This window comes from Microtus oregoni, unplaced genomic scaffold, assembly GCF_018167655.1.
Source record: "Microtus oregoni isolate MIOR12 unplaced genomic scaffold, Mior012 000003F_ref0000135, whole genome shotgun sequence".
NCBI classification, from domain to species: Eukaryota; Metazoa; Chordata; class Mammalia; order Rodentia; family Cricetidae; genus Microtus; species Microtus oregoni.
In genome coordinates this window covers 32,823,946-32,843,482 of record NW_024543062.1, presented here as the reverse complement: position 1 = coordinate 32,843,482, position 19,537 = coordinate 32,823,946, and the positions used below count along the sequence as shown (strand labels likewise).

Here is a 19,537-nt window from a genome sequence, read left to right as displayed (position 1 = left end):
AACCCATCTGTAATGAGATCTGGTGCCCTCCTCTGGCGTGTGGGCATACGTGGAGGCAGAATGTTGTATACATAATAAATCTTTTTCTTTTTTTTTAAAGAGGTCCTCTTGCAGAGGACCGTAATTAAAAAAAAAAAGATAAGATAGTAAGTACCTATAATCACAGCACTTAGGAGGATCAGAAGTTCAAACCTAGCCTCAGTTAGCTTCTGCTGGATTGAAAGGTCAAGGCTAGCCTGGGTTACATGAAACCTTGTCCACACTTTTAATACTAGCACTTGAGAGGCAAAGGCAGAGGAATCTCTTTCAAGGTCAATCTGGTCTACGTAGCAAGTTCCAGGCCAGCCAGGACCTCGTCAAAACAAAAGCAAAAAACAAAGAAGCAGCAAAATAACTAGACCCACACTTAGGTTTTCCACTCAGCTATATTTCCTCTGAATAGAACCACCTCTTAGTAAACACAAGACACTTGGGCAACACTAAAGAGAGAACTGCCAGGGCACCAGGACAGGAGAAAACACGACACACAGACATCAGCTGGTAAGTGGAATAAATAGGAGGCACTCAGATCCACAAGCACACAGGCTGGAGGCACGAAGGGTGGTGGGAGATCCTGTGCTACACTCCACACTGGTCAGTTACAAAAATAAATAAGGGTCAGGGGTTTGGACTTGGCTGTGCTAAAACACCACCCTTTGTGGCAGCCGCCCTGTGGCAAAATAAACCTTTATCCGCTGGCCCTTTCTCCCATCTTAGAAAGATGAGGGATCTGGCTGGGAGGTGACCATGATCATCAGGTCGCCTCCAATCCTGCCGCCCTGGGCTGTCCATGGAGATGCAGTAAGGGCTCATTCTGTCCACCCTGCCCACAGAGTGGAGGGCAGAGTTTGACTCAGGGGGTGTGACAGAGGAAGGACATCGCAAAGCTACAGAGTAGGGCCAGGCTGAAGGCCCCTGGAGATATTTCAAACCACTCCTGTCTGCTCTCTCTCCCCTCTCCCAACTCCTACTTGACATTCCTTGAATGCCCCAGAGGCTGCAGGTCCGGGGATGAGCTTCTGCTGTGACTTTTGATTTCTGCTGCACCCAGACTGCTTTGCTGGGGGATAGTGAGCAGGCACACCAGTTCATCCCGGGACAGTGTCTGGCTTGGCAGGTCTTGGCACGAAGGTGGAGAGGAACCATTCTCAGACCCATCCGTCCCCAGACCACCATCATGGAGCACAGATCAATCCTGTCCCGGGGCCAACCCCTGGCTCGTCCCTCCTCTGTTGTGAGTGAACTGAGTACTCAGAGAAGAGCTAGTTTACCTGAGCAGGGCTTCCACAAACACAGTCTACAGGCTTCTGAGCCCAGGTCCACAGCTGAAGGCTGGGAGGTCTCCCCTAGCGAGGGGAGTAGGGCCAGGCTCTCATCAGGAGCTCCCACCTCCCTCCTAAAAACAGTTCCTGCATCCCCAGGGCACTCGCAGGATGCCCTCTTAAAAGTCTCCTGGCAGTGGGCAGAGCAAAATCAGAAAACACAGCGAGTGAGACCTGACTCCAGCAGGACTGTGGGAAGCTGTGAGCTTCTGATTGGGCCATGCAACAGACCTCAGGTGACTCAGCACGAAGAGAACAGACACGGCTATGCCGGTAGCCCCTCCACCAAGCCAGTGGTTCTCTAGTGGGGCACATCTGCTGTGCAGGGACTTTTGGGTCACCTTGGGCGATGGTACGGGTAACATCTGGTGGTTTGAAGCCAGGGATGATGCTCAGACATCTGGGACTTTGAATGTGAGCAATGCCTAAGGGAGACCTTGCTTTAAGCCGGCCTGGCATAAATGTTCTGGAACACTGCCAGGTACAGAGGAAGGAACAGTGACAACAGGCCCAGAAGCCACCTCTACTTACAACCCCAGCTCCCAAGAGGGGGAAATCCCAGTCTCGGGCAATCTTTGGTCAAACAGGAAAACATAAGGCTGAGCTGGGTTCCTCCGCGCCACCGTCCAGTGGTCAAGGTCAAGGGTATGGCTCTCACACAACGGTCCACACTAGTCTACAGACACCAGGACCTCGTGCTGGGCTGCAGGAGGGGAAGGTGTAGACGGCAGCAGGGAAGCCTGGCTGCTGCAGCCCTCACTTGTTCTCAATCAGGATCTGCACTTTGTGCACCAGGTCCCGGGCCAGCTGCAGGATCTGCTTGGCATTGTGCCGCTCGGCCATTTCTGAAAGAGAAAATACGCTCATGAGCAGCCTTGTGTGTCAGCCCCGGGAGAGTCCTCGAGCTCCTGGTGTGAAGTCCTGGGTGTTCCCCCCTCAGAGTGACTCTGACAGGAGCTATGCACTGCCATATCTTAGCTTCCCCATCCGTAAACTGAGGAGTGTAACAGGAAGTCACTGCACGGCATTACCATGGAAATAGAAAGAAGTGATGCTGGCTCAGAGTGTGCTGGGAGAAGGCTGGTTCTTCCACCCTTCCCTGCAGGCAGAACTTCTGAATATTTTACAAGTCTGTGTCAGGCCAGGCACAGCAATACACCTTTAATTCCAACACTGGGGATGCTGAGGCAGGAGCATTGAGAGTTAGAGGCCAGCCTGGGATATACAGCAAGATATTTTTCCTAAAGATAATAGGTAGTATAAAGCAATGTGGCAGATTTTTTTTTAAGATTTACTTATTTATTACATATACAGTATTCTGCCTGCATGTGTGCCTGCACACCAGAAGAGGGCACCAGATCTTATAGATGGTTTCAGCCACCATGTGGATGCAGGGAATTAAATTCAGGACCTCTGGAAGAGTTGTCAGTGCTCTTAACCTCTGAGCCACCTCTCCAGCTGCCCCCTTCCCCATGTGGCTGATTCTTGAAGACTCTATGGGAAGGAAGAAAGCCATGGGTGGTGAGGAGGAGGAGAGGGAAGAACTATCAAGAGTTACACAAATGCTTAGATCTTCAGATCTCTGTGTACAGCAGGATAATTTGAAGCTTGACTTTGTCACAGAGAAACCATTTCATAAAGAGAAAGAACCTAAGACCATGGTTTCTAAAGCAGATGCTGAGGTACCCCTAGGGTTCCTGGTAAACTCTTGGGGACATTGTGGGATATGCAGTCATTTGGAGGGGAACTTGGCAACACTCACCAGTTCCACGCACGCAGTAGGGATAAAAAGCAAGGACTGTGTGAAAGACTTGAGGAAGCAGGAAATGGGGGGAGGGAATATGACCTCATCGTGAGGCGTGCAGATTTGTGCATGGCCCGACAGGTGCAATATTCCACAACCAGTGGCTGCTCCAAGCAAGGGACGAAGGGAAATGGGGTTTCCTTTGGGCTGTGGGTGTTAAACAGCTTTTGAGTGGTGAGGACAGGACAAAGGTGTCACATGGTTTGGACCTCATGCCTTACCACTGGGAACTTTGGTTTGCATGGGTGCATATTGCAGAAAAGTTAGGGGTGCCCTGGACTGAGGAAGTTTGGGAACCTGGGGGTGTTGAGGCAGGAGGATTGTGCTGTGCTAAAGTGCGGAATGCTTTGAGTTCCCACACACTTTCAAACTGAAACAAGCAGAATGCCCAATAACAAAGGGTGTTTAGTAAATCACAGGGTAGTTGTGCAGGGTGTGCATACTGCAACCCTGAAAGAGAATCACGGGTGAGGGGCTGGAGAGATGGCTCAGTGGTTAAGAGCGCTGGCTCACAACCATCTGTAATGAGATCTGTTGCCCTCTTCTGGCATGTGGGCATATATGGAGGCAGAATGTTGTATACATAATAAATAAATCTTAAAAAAAAAACACGGGCAAAATTTTTGAAAAAGTAGATATAACTGGATTCTTTGATGGTAACAACAGAAAATAAACCACTATGGAAAAAAATGGAAAGGTAAGTAGGGGTTGGGGCAGAGTTTTATGTGGCCCAGGCTGGCCTTGAATTTACTATGTAGCTGAGCATGACCTTGAACTTATGATCAATTGAGATTCTTTTTTCAAATTTAGTTTTTTGAGGAGTACCATATTTACATAATTACTGCCTCTTGCTCTCCCCCTACAAGTCCTCCTCTGTCCCCCTACTTCCTTTAAATTTCATGTCCAAGAATAATTATTATTGTTACATATGTATGTAAATAGAAATATTTCCTGCTGAGTTCATTTGCACAGATATGTGTTTAGGGCTAATCACTTCAGATTGTGTAACCTATCAGTGGGGCTCATCCCTGGGGAAACCGATTCCCTCTCTCTGCCTGTAGCTCTTCCTCTGGAGGGGAGGCCTTTTGAGTTTCACCCATCCTTGTTAGCTTGTCAACAGGTGCTGTCATTGTTCCCATCATGTGTAGGTGACTAATCCTTCTAGATTTTGTGGGTGCAGTTCCCCTATCATATACGATCTGACAGCAGACATTCTGGTCCTCAGAAAAGCCTTTAAGAAAACCCCAAATATCCTCATGATAAAAGTCCTATAGAGTATGACTCAGGAGGACATGTCTCTCCGTGATAAAGGCTATATGTGACAAACAACATCATCCTAAGTGGAGGAAAGCTCAAAAGAACCCCATTAAAATCAGGAAGGAGACAGCACTGTCCAATGTCCCCATTCCTTCTCAATATAGGACTTTAAGCACTATCTGGGACAAGAGTCAAGAGAAGGAAATTAAAGAAATACAGACTAAAGAAGACAAACTAAGCCAGGTGGTGGTGGCCCACGTCTTGAATCCCACCCAGCACTTGGGAGGCAGAGGTAGGTGGCCTGTGAGTTCAAGGCCAGTCTGGTCTATAGAGCCGGACAGCTAGGGCCATTACACAGAGAAACTCTCTCTCGAAAAACAAACAAGCAAACAAATAAGAAGCCAACCTATTCCTATTTGCAGATGACATGATACTGTATATAAAAGATGCTAAATATCTTATCACAAAACTTCTAGAAACGATCAACACTTTCAGCAATGTGCAGGATACCTAACGAACTTATAGAATCAGTGACTTTCCTATACAGCAACAGCTAAAAAGCTCAGAGATCATGGATCTCTTTGTAAGATCCCAATTAAGATAGACCTCAGTGTGAAACTTGAAACATTGTCACCACTAGGGACCACACTCCCACTCAATCCGCCTCAGAGAAAATAAAATATCTAGGAATGAACCTCACCAAACAGGTGACAGACCTCTGCAACAAAAATCTTCCAACCTCTGGAGAAATATCGAGAAAACACTAGAAAATGAAGATCTCCCATGCTTATGGACTAGTAGAATTAGCACTGTGAAAACAACACCTCTGTCAAAAGCAATTTACAGATTCAGTGCAACCCAATCAAATCCCCATCTCACAAAAACAGAAAGAAAAAAAATCTTAAAATCCATAAAGACCCACGAAGACCCAGGATAGCCAAGGCAACCTAGAGCAGAAAGAACAATGCTGGATGGCAGTAACATTCCAGGTTTCAGAATATATTACAGAGCCATAGTAATAAAAACAGCTTGGTCCTGTTACAAAAACAATGGAACAAAACAAAAAACCCAAACGTGAGTGCAAATAACTGCAGCCATCTATTAACTGACAAAGATTCAAAAATAATGTTAGAGAAAAGAGTGTCCACAATATAAGCCCCTGGGAGAGCTGGATAGCCACATACAGAAGAATGAAATTAGACGCCTATCTATCGCCTTGCATAAAATTAACTTCAAATGGATCAAAGACCCTGTGCTGCTTGACACAAGCTGTAGTCATCTTCAGCTGAGAAAATGCCTCCATAAGATCAGGCTGTAGGCAAGCCTGTGGGGCATTGTCTTAGGGATTGATGAGTCTTAGGGTTTCTAGTGCTGCGAAGAGACACCTTGACCATGGCAACTCTTATAAAGGAAAACATTTAATTGGGATGGTAGTTTATAGTTCAGAGGTCAAGCACAAGAAAAGGACCAGAGTTCAGATCCTCACACACTTGTAAAAACCAAGCATGGTGGTATGCCTTTGTAAACCCAGTGCTGGTTTGTCTATTTTGTTGATTTTCTTGAAGAACCAACTCTTTGTCTCATTGATTCTTTGTATTGTTTTCTTTGTTTCTTTGTTGATTTCAGCTCTCAATTTGATTATTTCCTGCCATCTAGTTCTCTTGGGTGAGTTTGCTTCTTTTTGTTCTAAAGTTTTCAAATGTTCTGTTAATTCACTAGTGTGGGATTTTTCCAGCTTCTTTATGTAGGCATTTAGTGCTATGAACTTTCCTTTTAACACTGCTTTCATTGTGTTCCATAAATTTGGGTATGTAGTGTGGTCATTTTCATTGAATTTTAGGAAGTCTTTTTATAGAGAAGCAAAAAACACCAAATGGAAAAAAGAAGGCATATTTAACAAGTGGTGCTGGCATAACTGGATATCAACATGTAGAAAAATAAAAATAGACCCATATCTATCACCATGCACAAAACTCAACTCCAAATGGATCTCAACATAAAGCCAGTCACACTGAACCTTATAGAAGAGAAAGCAGGAAGAACACTTCAACGCATTGGCACAGGGAACCACTTCCTAAATATAACCCCAGTAGCACAGACACTGAGAGAAGCAATTACTAAATGGGACCTCCTGAAACTGAAAAGCTTCTGTAAAGCAAAGGACACGGTCAACAAGACAAAACGACAGCCTACAGAATGGGAAAAGATCTTCACTAACCCCACATCAGACAGAGGTCTGATCCCCGAAATATACAAAGAACTCAAGAAATTGGACACCAAAAGACCACATAATCCAATAAAAACATGGAGTATAGACCTAGACCTAAACCTAGACCTTTGGATATATACCCAAAAGTAGTATTAGTGGGTCTTGAGGAAGGTTTTTCCTAATTTTCTGAGAAATCACCATACTGACATCCAAAGGGGCTGTACCAGCTTGCATTCCCACCAGCAATGCAGAAGTGTTCCCTTTCCCCCACAACCTCTCCAGCATAAGTTGTCATGAGTGTTTTTGATCTTGGCCATTCTTACAGGTATAAGATGGAATCTCAGAGTTGTTTTGATTTGCATTTCTCTGATGACTAAGGATGTCGAACATTTCCTTAAGTATCTTTCAGCCTGGTTGGTTTCTGGTGTAGGCGAAACTCATGAAGTTTGCCAATGGTAATTTCTTAGTTTTGGTGTCAAACATCCCAGAAACTCGTAAAGTAGCACTGGAAGTGAAGGGAACTAGGAAATGACTCCACTGCTGGGCACCATCTTTGTAATTCCCAGTAAACCAAACAGTACTAAACATAAAATTCTACTACATGGCTCAAATCCAAAATCATTCCAAAAAGGAAAACTGGCTTGAGAGAAACTTAGTCATGTTCCCGAGGTGGCTTTCTCCTTTTCTAGAACCTTCTTTAAGTTTTGGAGTGAGAAGTGAGGGATGGAGCCCAGGGCCTGGTGTTTGTCAGTGCTCTATGATGGAGCTGCAAACCAGCTCTATCATTGTTTTCAGCATCTAATTATTGTTTAGGTGGCAATAATGCTAGCAATTGTCTTGCTCATTGGGCCCTCACGGGACCTGTGAGGACCTTTTCATGTCTCATCATTAATTCTCTGGACTTCCCTCGAGGGAGGACGTGTTTGCAGCATTTTTTTTTCCCTGAAGAACGAGGCCCAGAACATGATGTCAGTTAGACAAGGCCACACCCAGTGACCGGCTGGGCCCAGACTCTAAGCACCTACTCCTTGCCACTCCCAACTTCCCCACCCACGAACTCTGTGGGGCAGACCCTGATATTTCACAGATGAAGGAGATGTTCGGAGGGAGGGCAGGACCCTGTCACGGGGCACAGCTGGCCAGTGGCGGAGCCAGGTGCTGCCCCCAAGCCTCAGCCTGGAGAAAACGACCTAGAGCATGCTGAGGTCCCAGCGGGTGAACAGAGGGCTGAGGAGACACTCAGTGGGTAAGGGAACTTGCTGTGCAAGCAGAAGAGTGGAGGCAGGGGAACAACTGGGCTGTCAAGCTGCTGGCATCTGGAGCCCCACCCCCAGCCCTGCCCCTTGGTACCATTGAAGAACTTGATGATGTCTGTGAAGTCCATGTTGTTTTCCAGGATGATATCTCGGTAGACCTCCACCAGCGCCAGCGCGATGAACAGGACATAGTGGGCAGAGGACACGTGCTTTGCGGCCCAAATAGTCTCCCACACGGAGAAGACGTCGTCATAGACCAGCTCTGCAGGACACAGCACACATGCGCATAGGAGCTGGTCCAGAACAGAGTGCAAGGTGAGCCCTCCCTAGTCCTCCCTGCAAGCACCTCGCTTCTCTAGGTGACAGTCCCAGAGCAGCCCTGTGCTCACACCCTGCTGCAGCAGGCAGAACTCAGGCTGGGAGGCAGGGGGCCCAGACTCGGTCTAAGGAGCCTGTGTGAAGAATCTGAGCATGTGTGGGTTTGATTGGCATGGGCCTGTCCCTGCCCGCCCTCTCCTACTGCCCTTCCTCTCTCTTCAGCAGCATTCACAGGTGGCTCTCAGTGATAGGCAAGCTGGTTGCTGCCTCAGCCTAACAAGGAGATGGAAGAGCCCTGAAGACGGTGTTTCTCAACTTTCCTAATGCTGCGACCCTCTAACACAGCTCCTCATGTTGTGGTGACCCCATCCATAAAATTATTTTCACTGTGACTTCATAACTGCAATTCTGTTACTGTTATCAACTGTAACATAAATACCTGATAGGCAGGATGTATTTTCATTGTTACAAATTGAACATAATTAAAGCATAGAGATTAATCACAAAAAACAATATGCAATTATATATCATGAAATATTTATTTCTAACTACAAATAAATGAATTTTTATCTTGAAGCATGGTGTAGCATGGGTAACAGTCTTATTAGAACAGCAGTAAACTACACTGCTAAATTTTTCAACAGTATGTGCAAAAAGCCAACATCAATGCCAAGACTGAGATTGCTTCTTCAGTTCCTAAGACCATTGGAAATCTGTGCTTTCAGATGGTTTTAGGCCACCCCTGTGAAAGGGTCAGTTGATCCCAAAAGGGTTGCAACCCACACGTTGAAAACCTCTGCCTTAAGAGCAAGGCTACCAAGTCCAAAAGGCTGGCACTGGGTCTCAAGCCCTCACTACCCAGCCAAGGGCTGTGGGCTGGTACTGTCCCATTCCAGCCTCTCCACACCTCAACCTTGCCTAGGCCTGCTGCTCACAGTAAAGGACCAGAGATGAGCCGGTCAATTATACTGCACAGCGTGGGGCAGATGGCTGACACCACCACGCAAATCAAGTGCTCCTCGCCTCACCGCAGATTTGCCCAACAGCGCGCATCCCGAGGCGACACTCCTGCTAAGTCCATCAGGAAACACACTTGACATCCCATCAACTGAAGAGCTCTTGATCTCAGCTAAGCAGGAAGGCAGATGGGAGGGCCTCGCCCCAGAGATGGTGGAACCAAGTTTGGGCCCTGGCTCCCCTATTCCTAGCTCCATATTTGACTTCTTAGTTTCCTCACCCATGAAACAGAAATCTTGGCGTGTATGTGTTCATGTGCACGTGTGTGTGCATGCCCATGGAGGCCCAATATTGACGTCAATGTCCTCTATCGACTTCCACCTCAGGAAACCCAGAGTTCATTGATTTAGCTGGGTTGGGTGGCCTCACAGAGCCCAGAGCTCACCAGTTTGGCTGCGCTGGTGGCCAATTTGCATCTGCCTTCCCATCACTGAATCACAGACATGTAACATACATGGCTGCACTTGGCCTTCTAAACTTCTTAAAGTATTAACTAAATTATTGATTAATAATTAATAATTTAATTAATAATTATAATTAATTAAAAATAAAATTAATAATAATGGACTTATTAATTAAAGTCATGGTGCACATGTGTGGAGGCCAGAGGAAGCTTGTGGGAATAGGTTCTCTCTTTTAACCAAATGGATTCCAATGATCAAATTCAAGTCCTCCATCTTGGTGGCAAGCACCTTTACCACCTTGCTGGCCTCCACACCTAGGTTTTATGTGAGTGCTGGAATCCAAACTCAGGACCTCAGGCTTGTGCAGACACTCTATTGGCTGAGCTGTCTCCCAAGGCACCGAAATAGGGATTTTATGATTCCTATTGTATAGTCATTTTGCGAGAAAGATAGATCTGAGTAAAATGTTCTCTCTTCTGTCACCTTTGCCCCAGTGCCCTTCACTCCCGTGTCCTCCTCTGTCACCTTTGCCCCAGTGCCCTTCATTCCCGTGTCCTCTTCTGACACCTTTGCCCCAGTGCCCTTCACTCCCGTGTCCTCCTCTGTCACCTTTGCCCCATTGCCCTTCACTCCTGTGTCCTCTTCAGCCTCCACTTCCCCATCATTACCACCCCAGAAATTCTGGGGACAAGTCCCCAGGAGGCAGTCTGTACCTCGTTTGAAATCCAGCAGGAACCAGCGGTAGCAGAAGTAGAAGTGGGTGTAGTCCCCATTCTGATGCATCAACTCGAAGAGCTCTGAGTCCAGGATCTGATGGAGGGAAGGCAGGCCATCAGCCCCCTGGAAAGAGCTGGGCACAGCGGAATCCTCTGGCTGTGTGCTCACCCTGCACTCCAGGTGGCTCCCAATGAGTGCAAGGGTGCAGACCTCTCCAAAGAGGACTTACGATGGCCAGGCCTCAAATCAGGGGAAGCAAGTTAGAGCAACGAGACAAGCTCACACCCAAAGTGACAGACAGTAGCAAATGTTGGCAAGAATTCAGAGTGAACAGAACCCTCACGCATGGCTGATGGGAATGCAGAATGGTACAACTCTGCCCCTGCCTCCCCAGCACTGGGTTTATATAAGGGTGTGGGGATCTGAACTCTGGTCCTTTTTCTTGTGTTGAGCCACCTCTCTCTCTCTCTCTCTCTCTCTCTCTCTCTCTCTCTCTCTCTCTCTCTCTGTCTAGTGTGTGTGTGTGTGTGTGTGTGTGTGTGTAGATCAGAGGACAACGTGTCAATTCTCTCCTAGTACTTTGTGAATTCAACCAATCAAACTATAGTCTCTGGGTTTGGCAGCAATCAACCCTGATCCATCCTGTTTCTTCAACCTTTTGTATCCAAAACATTTAGTGGCTTTTTTTAATCCCACCAAAGCAGCAGCAAGAGCCACCTTGGGCTGGAGGGCATTCAGAGCTCCAGTCTGCGTAGGTTCCCCTACAGGATTTTGCTGAAACTACCGTCAGGCCTGCCTCTTGTAGAGTCTGATTGGCAGCTAGGGAAATGCATACCAACAAAAACTTTGAGATTTCACATCACACCCAGTTGGAATGGCCAAGATTGGCAGAACAACCAACACCAAATGCTAGCCAGGGTGGAGAGGGGCACACTCACTGCTGGAGGGCTTGGTATGCAAACTGGAGCAGCCATTGTGGAAACCAGTGTGGAGAACGCGCAAAAGCCTAAAAGGAAAACTAACTTCTGACCCAGCTGTAGCAGTCCTTGGCATGTGCTTGAAGCACTCAGCGTCCTGCTCCATCCACAATAGAAAGGAAATGGAAACACCCTACATGTCCTTCAACAGGCAAATGGGAGATGACGATGTGGTACTATACACAGAAGAATAGTATTTAGCTCTAAAGAAGAAGAAAACGACGTGTTTTGAAGGTAAATGAATGGAGCTAGAAAAGATCATATTGAGTGAGATAACCCAGACTCAGAAAGACAAGCTCGGTGTGTTAGCTCTCATCTGACTCTCTGAGCTGCAAACCTTCAGACGCCAGTCCACAGCCTCCAGTGACTGCAGAACAGGAAAGTGAGAAAGGGGTAGGGGGGCCAGGGAGCAACAGAGAGGGGAATAACGGGGCACAAGTGATCTGGAGGGGGATGGGGAAGAGGGAGGCCTCCAATTAGGGAAGGGGAGGGAGACAGATTAATACAGAAGGAGGATAAAATCAAGGTCAGGATGCCTGAAAAGTCTCCCTTAAAGTCAGAGCAGGAAGCCTCAGGGTCCTACCTGGATCAGGGACCTCATGTTGGCAAAGTGCGTGTCCATGGCACCTCCGTGGGGGAAGTTTTGGTTCATCCTCTTCATGAGCTCCGTGAAGCAGCTGAAGGCCAGGGCCTCTGGGGACAGAGCAGGACAAAGCATTAGCCAGACCACTGTCTCAGGCACTGGGGCTCCTGAGAGACAGTGGAAAGCCCAGAGCAGAGGCCATGATCACATGAGAAACAGATGGGTGGGAAGGACTCAGTGGAGGCCATGCCCTTGGATGCTCAGCAACCTGTAGTGTGTCACACAGGTCTTGCTTCAGAGACCCTGGGAGGAACAGCCTCTCTCAGGCATAGACACGACTGAAAGCTCTCCATTGGTTGGGACACAAAGCCCATGCTGCTTTGCTGCTCTCCATAGTTCTTTCCTTCAGAATTCTACTGATTCATGGAATTCTCAACTCTGGAAGTCACTGTATTCAAGAGCAACTGCTGGGGGCTGGGGAGACCACTAAGTGGCTAAAAGCACTGTCTGCTCTCCCAAAAAACCCAGGTTCAATTCCCAGCACTCACATGGCAGCTCACAACTGTCTGTAACTGCAGTTCCAGGGGATCTGCACAGATCCCTCACAGAGATTTACATGCAGGCAAAACACTGCTGTACATAAAATAAAAATAAATTATTTTTTTAAAAAGCAACTGTCAACATAGCAAGAGCTTTGGTTGATGTTATGTAAAGAAGGGACAAACTCCTTCAGCAAATGCTGCCTGGAATATCTATTTACATATATTAAGAAAGTAGGGGTCAATGGTTAAGAGCACTGGCTGTTCTTCTAGAGGACCTGAGTTTGATTCCCAGCACCCACATGGCAGTTCACAATCATCTGTAATTCAGTTCCAAGGGATCTGTCACCTTTTTCTGATCTCCACTGTAGGCACGTGGTGCACAAAAACATAATCAGGCAAAATACTCATACAGCAAATAAAAATAAACAAAACCTCAAAAATTGAAAAAAGAAAGCAAAGCCTCTGAGAAATTCTGTAGAAACTTGACATACTGGACTGCATTTGAAAATCTTATTTGAAAATGGTAGTTTTTCTAGTTTCTCTTAGTGACCTTGGGGAGATAACGCTATTGGTTAAACTCAGGTTTAAAAGGAATCAGGGCAGATTACAGAAACTGTGAGCAGTAGATGCCTCCAGAGTCTGGCGGCCCGTCACCCTGGTGCTGTATTGCCTGGCCTACTTGTCACGATTACGGTCACCCTGACATGCAGCTGACTACCGTCTCTCACAGCACCAAACCTCCACTGTTCTGATTCCTTCATGCCTTCAAAGCCAGGACCATCTGGGAGACTGCTTAGCTCACCAAGTTTGGCTGCCAATCTTAGCCCCAGTGGACCAGTTGTTGCTTGCTGAGTTACTGTAAGATTTCACAACATCGACCATCCCAGCAAAGTGACCCGCATTCCCCTGAAAGCTCTCTTCTAAGAGTGAAGAGTGTTGTCATTTTGGTTTTCTGGGATCAAGTTCAAGTGTGCTTCTTGTGTGGGGCGAGTGAGGCAGGTCTTCCATCTTTTGCATGTGTGTTTCCCGTCGCAGCAGCTGCTAACTTGACATGACTGAGCTTGTGGAGTTGAATTGACTGAACTCCAGTTAGTTAGCTGAGTGTCAACTGCAAACCCTTCTTTCAGGACTCAGTTTGCAGCCCAGAAATCTACATGCAGGCCCTGGTGAAGGCGCCAAAGCGCTCTCTCTCTCTCTCTCTCTCGTGTGTGTGTGTGTGTGTGTGTGTGTGTGTGTGTGTGTGTGTGTGTATACGACTTGTGGCAGTCAGTTCCCTCCTTTCACTACGTGAGTCCCAGAGGTTAAACTCAGGTCATCAGGCTTGGTGGCAATGCCTTTACTCACCAAGTCATCTCGCAGCCACAGTTGGGGATTCTGACAGGGCTTTCCTGAGTTCACACACAGTACAGAGGACAATGTTCCTCGCCAGCACCAAGCCTTCCAGCTGCAATGGGAGATGTGCCCCCCTTTCTGCTTCCTCTCCTCTGACTGACAATGTTTTGTGGTGTTCGATGGATAAGCCACACCTTTTTAAAGGTAGTGAAAACACTTCTTTCTTTAGGAGACATGACACATGGACTCATCATCTTAATTTCTCCTTAGGATTTCTCAGCTCAGTTGTGTAAAAATACAAGACTATGCTTGCGTTCCCCAAGACTCACTTGCTCTTTCTTACTCTTTGGATTTCATCCTAAAGTCAAATCATCCAGAACAGGACACACCAAGGATGGTTTTAATTCCTTTCCAATTCTTCTCCCCGCCTCTTTTAATGTTTTGAGACAGGACCTCATGTAGCCCATGCTTGCCTTAAATTCACCTTGGTCAAGGATGACTTTGAACCTCTCATCCTCTGGAGAGCTGGGACCACAGGCATGGCTACCACACCCTGCCCGTTTTTTATAGTCAGGTGATGTGGGATTCCCTTCTGCATGCTGTGAATATATTTTATTACCACTGGCTAATAAAGAAGCTTCTTCAGCCTATAGCAGGACAGAATATAGAAAGGCAGGAAATCCAAGCAGAGGTAGAGGAGGAGATAAGGCAGAGTAAGGGAGACGCCATGTAGCTGCCAAAGGAGAAAGACATCGGAACCTTACCAGTAGACCACAGCCTCGTGGTGATACATAGATTAATAGAAATGGGTTAATTTAAGATGTAAGAGCTAGTTAAAAATAACCCTGAGTCATTGGCCAGTGTTGTAATTAATAAAGTTTTTATGTGATTCTTCGTGTCTGGGTGGCTGGGAAATGATCATGCAACTGGCGTCTACACTCAGGTGATGTATGATTGCATTATATTATATTGTATTATATTATATTAATTGTATTATATTATGTTATATTGATTATATTGATTGATGCTCAGATATTAAACTGTCTTTGCAGTTCTGGGACAAACCCCAATTGGTCATATTGTCTAATTCTTTATATATTGTTGGATTGAATTTGTTAATTATTTTGTGGGGGGCAGGGGAGGAGAGCTTATGAAGAGCTACCCTTCAATCTTACACTGTTTGGTAGAGTTTATACGAGGGGCACCATCTGGACTAGGTCAGAGGCTCTGGTAGAGTTTATACGAGGGGCACCATCTGGACCAGGTCAGAGGCTCTGGTAGAGTTTATATGAGGAGCACCAGAGGACCAGGTCAGAGGCTCACTACAGCCAGGTGGACCTCAGCACGGTGCACTGTGGGATGTCTCATAGTACTGGGTTTGGGATGAGTTCACCAGGCTGTGCAACTGTCCTGACCCAGTCCACAGAGACACAAGTAAGGCTAACCCTTCCTCTCCCACAGAGCAGGGGGACACACTTAACTCACCATCATCCAGGATGACCAGCAGTGGGGCCAGAAGGTCACACATGCCCTGGACGTAGCCAATCTCAATGTGTTGCCAGATGTAGCTGCAGAAGAAACAGGGCACAATGAGGGTACCACAGCCTACAGCTCACATTCCTGTCCCCTCCCAGCCTGCTTCTTCCAAACTCTCCTTGCTCCTTTCTCCCATCTGGTCCTCCATCCTTCAGTATGATGCCCACCTTCAGTGTCCCACACATCCTAGGTGCAGCCACCAGGGCAACCCTGCCCAAGAGGGCCTCACAGAGCACAGGACTCTCCACAAGTACTGCCACCCAGGGGCGCTGTCGTGGGTGCATGAGCTCTTCTCCTCCTTCATCTCCTCCTCCCAGACCCACACATGACTTTCAAGTGCCTCTTCTCTGGCTACCAGGAGGAATTCTTCACTTTGCACAAATACATGACTCACTAAAGTCTCTAGGAATTTGCCCTACTGATTCCCTCTGTGTCTGCCAGGAATTTGGATCAGTCGCTATGAATAACCAGCTTTGACCCACTGGGCCTGGACAACATCCTCTGCTCTGTGTGCACCTAGAATCTCTAAACCTTAAAGCGATCGTGTGAAGTGGGTCTCATCAAGATCATGTTTCTCTGGCGAGGAGACTGAGGCACAGAGAAGCAACGGACACACCCACAGTCCGGTGACAGTTAGTGCTAAGGGTCATGTTGGGAAGGGAGTAAAGGCTAGTCTACATCATGGTGGCCACTGGGAAACCGTCTTGGTTACACATTAATAGGTCTAGGAAGCCACAGCCCACTGTGGGCAGCACCATTCCTCAGCAGGAGATCCTGGACCATGTGTGTAGAGGGAGCTAAGCACTAAGGAGCACGCATGCCTCTGTTCTCTTTGCTCCTGACCTTCAGTTTGTCCTATATTATTACTGGTACTATGAATAAAATAAAACTTCTTATCAGAGTGGTAGCAGCCACAGGAACCAAAGCTGCAGCTGGGTTTCCTACAGCCCCCACTTTCCCACCCCACCCCACGTGTCTCCCATCCTCTATCACTTCCATCACCTCATCTCTCACCCACCCCTCCTCTCCGCCCCAATCTCCCCCTCCCTGCTCCCGCACTGCCCCTCCCACTCCCCCAACCGCAGCCACCTGCACATGATGTTCCTCAGCTTCTCCAGGTTGGCAGCTGTGAAGTACCAGTAGCTGCGGTCACACCTCTGCACGTCTTTCTCAATGCGGTGGAGGTTCACTGTGTACAGGTCCAGTAGCTCCGGCTGTGGGCGGGAGAGGAACGATGGGGACACTGACCCCAAGAACTACTTCCAGTCCTCACCTCCCAACAGTTCACTCCAGAGTTGGCTTTCTTTGTTTCCTGGGAAAGTTATTTTCACTTTGCATGATGTAAAAGTATTTGTTTGCAACCAGGTCTCATGATGTAGACCAGGCTGGTCTGGAACTCATAGTCCTCCTGCCTCAACACCTAGAGTGCTGGGACTGCAGGCACACACATAGTGCATCAGAACAGAATAGTAAACAAATATATTTAATACATTTAAAAGTGGCACAAAGCTGTCACCTCAGTCCTCAGGAGCCTGAGGCAGGAGAATTGCTGTAAGTTAGAAGTTGGGTTACAGAGTGAACTCAAGGCCAGCCCAGGCTGCATCATGAGCCTCTGCCTGAGAAACAAGGAAACGAAAACAGCATAGGGACAGGAGCCAGATTCTTAGAGTCCAGCAGGGATCTCACAGCACACAGGAGAAAAATAATAAGTCACGTGAAAAAGACATCTGGCTCACACTAGGCACACAGACTGAAAACAGACATGTTTGGTTGCACTGAAGATCAAACCCCAGATCCGGCACACGCCAGGCAGGTCATGAGCTGCACTCCCTGCTCCAGGAGCAGACACCGCTGAAGAGAGAGCCAGGAGCTGGAGACCCAGGGGAAGGTGACTGTTAAGAGGAAAGTGAGAAGGGCATGGGAGGTGTCCCAACAAAGACCCAGCCAGAAGTGCAGGAGGAGAGAAGGAATGTCGAAGCAGCAAGAGCAGTGTACCAACAGGTGGGACACTCCAGGACCGACTGAGTCACAAGCCCAACAAACCCTGGCTGGGAAGAAAGGGAGACTTGCGCCAGAAAGAGTGGCACACAGTGACAAAGAGAGACCCCTTATACACACAGGTACATTGTGTGTCTGTGTGTTTCTGTGCATCTGTGTGCATATGTGCCTGTGTATGTCTGTATGTGTATGTCTGTGTGTGAATGTGCCCTTATATGTGTGTCTGTATCTCTGTGTATGTCTATGTATCTTTGTATGCATGTGCATTTGTCTGTATGTGTGTGTCTGTGTGACTGAGTGTGTGTCTGTGTGACTGTGTGCGTGTGCATCTGTATGTGTATACCCGTGTGTGAGTGTGCACTTATATGTGTCTCTGTATCTCTGTGTATGTCTATGTGTGCTTGGATGCATGTGCATTTGTCTGTGTGTGTGTGTCTGTGTGACTGTGTGTGTGTGGTATGAGTGTGTGTGTGTGTTACTGGGGATCTAACCCAGTGCTCTTTGCAGGGTAGGTAAGTGCTTACCACTGAGCTACATAATCCATCCTGGTTTTTACTTGTTCGTTGATTTTGTTACTATTTGTTCTAAGATGAGGTATGTGTAGACCATGCTGTACTGGAACTCACTCTGTAGACCAGGCTGGCCTCTAAATCAGAGAGGCCTGCCTCTGCCTCTCAAGTGTTAGGATATGGTATGGGAAGTCCTTTTGTATATGTGTTGCTTTCATTGGTTAATAAAGAAGCTGCTTTCAGCCAATGGCTTAACAGAATATAGCCATGCTGGAAGGAAGATATATATATATATATATATATATATATATATATATATATATATATACAGAGAGAGAGAGAGAGAGAGAGAGAGAGGAGAGAGAGTAGGCAGAATCAGGAGATACTATGTAGCCCTGTGGGAGACAGATGCTGGGGACCAAACTTTACCCAGTAAGCCACAGTGACATGATGATACACAGATTAATGTAAATGGGTTAGTTTAGGATACAAGAGCTAGCTAGCAATATGTTTAAGTTATTGGCCAAAGAATATTGCAAATACTGTTTGTATTTTTTCTATAGTTTCTGTGTGATTATTTTTGGGATGAGCAGCCTAGAATGGATGAGCAGCCTCCCCCAACAGGGATAAAAGTTGTGTGCCACTGTGCCTGGTCTACTGTGCTTTGATGATGATGATGATGGTGATGATGATGATGATGTGATGGTGATGGTGATGATGTGATATGATGATGATGTGATGATATAATGGTGATGATGTGATGATGATGTGTTGATGATGATGATGATGGTGGTGGTGATGATGATGATGATGTGATGATGATGTGATGATGATGGTAGTGATGATGATGATGTGATGATGATGTGATGATGATGATGTGATGATGATGATGTGATGATGATGATGTGATGATGATGATGTAATGATGATGATGTGGTGATGATGATGTGATGATGATGTGATGATGATGATGTGATGATGATGATGTGATGATGATGATGTAATGATGATGATGTGTTGATGATGATGTGATGGTGATGATGATGATGATGATGATGATGTGATGATGTGATGGTGATGATGTGATGATGTGATGGTGATGATGTGATGTGAGCTCTTGGTGTGGAATCTGCAGAATTTACTGGCTGAGGTATGACCCCAGCCCCTAAAAGAGAATATTTGGAAAGGGAGAAAACCCCTCTTTAAATGCATGACTGTTAGACAGGCTTCCTGACATCAAGGATAGACTTGGAAGGAGTGGGGCAGAGTCTTCAAAGGGCAGGTACTCCTCTCCTTGGGATGGGGTTACAGAGGATAAACTCAGTTGCAGTTGAAATACAGTAAAAGTTAAAAACTGTGTGGCCAGTACCTAACCTATGAGCATCCAGCTGATGACAGAGTATGCCAGAGAGCCAGAGGGTCCCTCAAGATTGAGTGGCCAGGGGAGCTGTAGCCACTGCCCCACCCTGCGGGGAGAAATCATAATGCATACACTAGTGCAGGGAAAGATCTGAATGCCAACTTAAAGTCTGCTTCCGACAGATACATTCCTCACCACTGTGAAGCTGAAAACCACAAATGGAACCATCACACACCAGCGACCATCTGTTGTGTGGATAGGGCTCTTGTACACTGTAAAGATCTGTCACTCGTATTGGTTTAATAAAATGCTGACTGGCCAGTAGTCAGGCAGGAAGCACAGGTGGAGCAGCCAGAG

At 46.9% G+C, this 19,537-nt stretch overlaps 1 protein-coding gene across 2 annotated transcripts in view; it reads right to left on the bottom strand.

Moving 5' to 3' along the window:
* Positions 1 to 390: 390 nt before the first annotated feature.
* Sgsm1 (small G protein signaling modulator 1) overlaps positions 391 to 19,537 on the bottom strand; it is a 71,364-nt gene continuing 52,217 nt past the window's right edge. For both annotated transcript variants that reach the window (XM_041648419.1, XM_041648420.1), the window contains 6 exons: positions 16,403 to 16,527; positions 15,263 to 15,345; positions 11,904 to 12,013; positions 10,340 to 10,436; positions 7,982 to 8,149; positions 391 to 2,206 (listed from right to left, as the gene is read on the bottom strand). In XM_041648419.1, the coding sequence (XP_041504353.1) occupies positions 2,118 to 2,206; positions 7,982 to 8,149; positions 10,340 to 10,436; positions 11,904 to 12,013; positions 15,263 to 15,345; positions 16,403 to 16,527 (672 nt within the window). In that variant the 3' untranslated portion in view covers positions 391 to 2,117. The remainder of the gene's footprint in view (positions 2,207 to 7,981; positions 8,150 to 10,339; positions 10,437 to 11,903; positions 12,014 to 15,262; positions 15,346 to 16,402; positions 16,528 to 19,537) is intronic.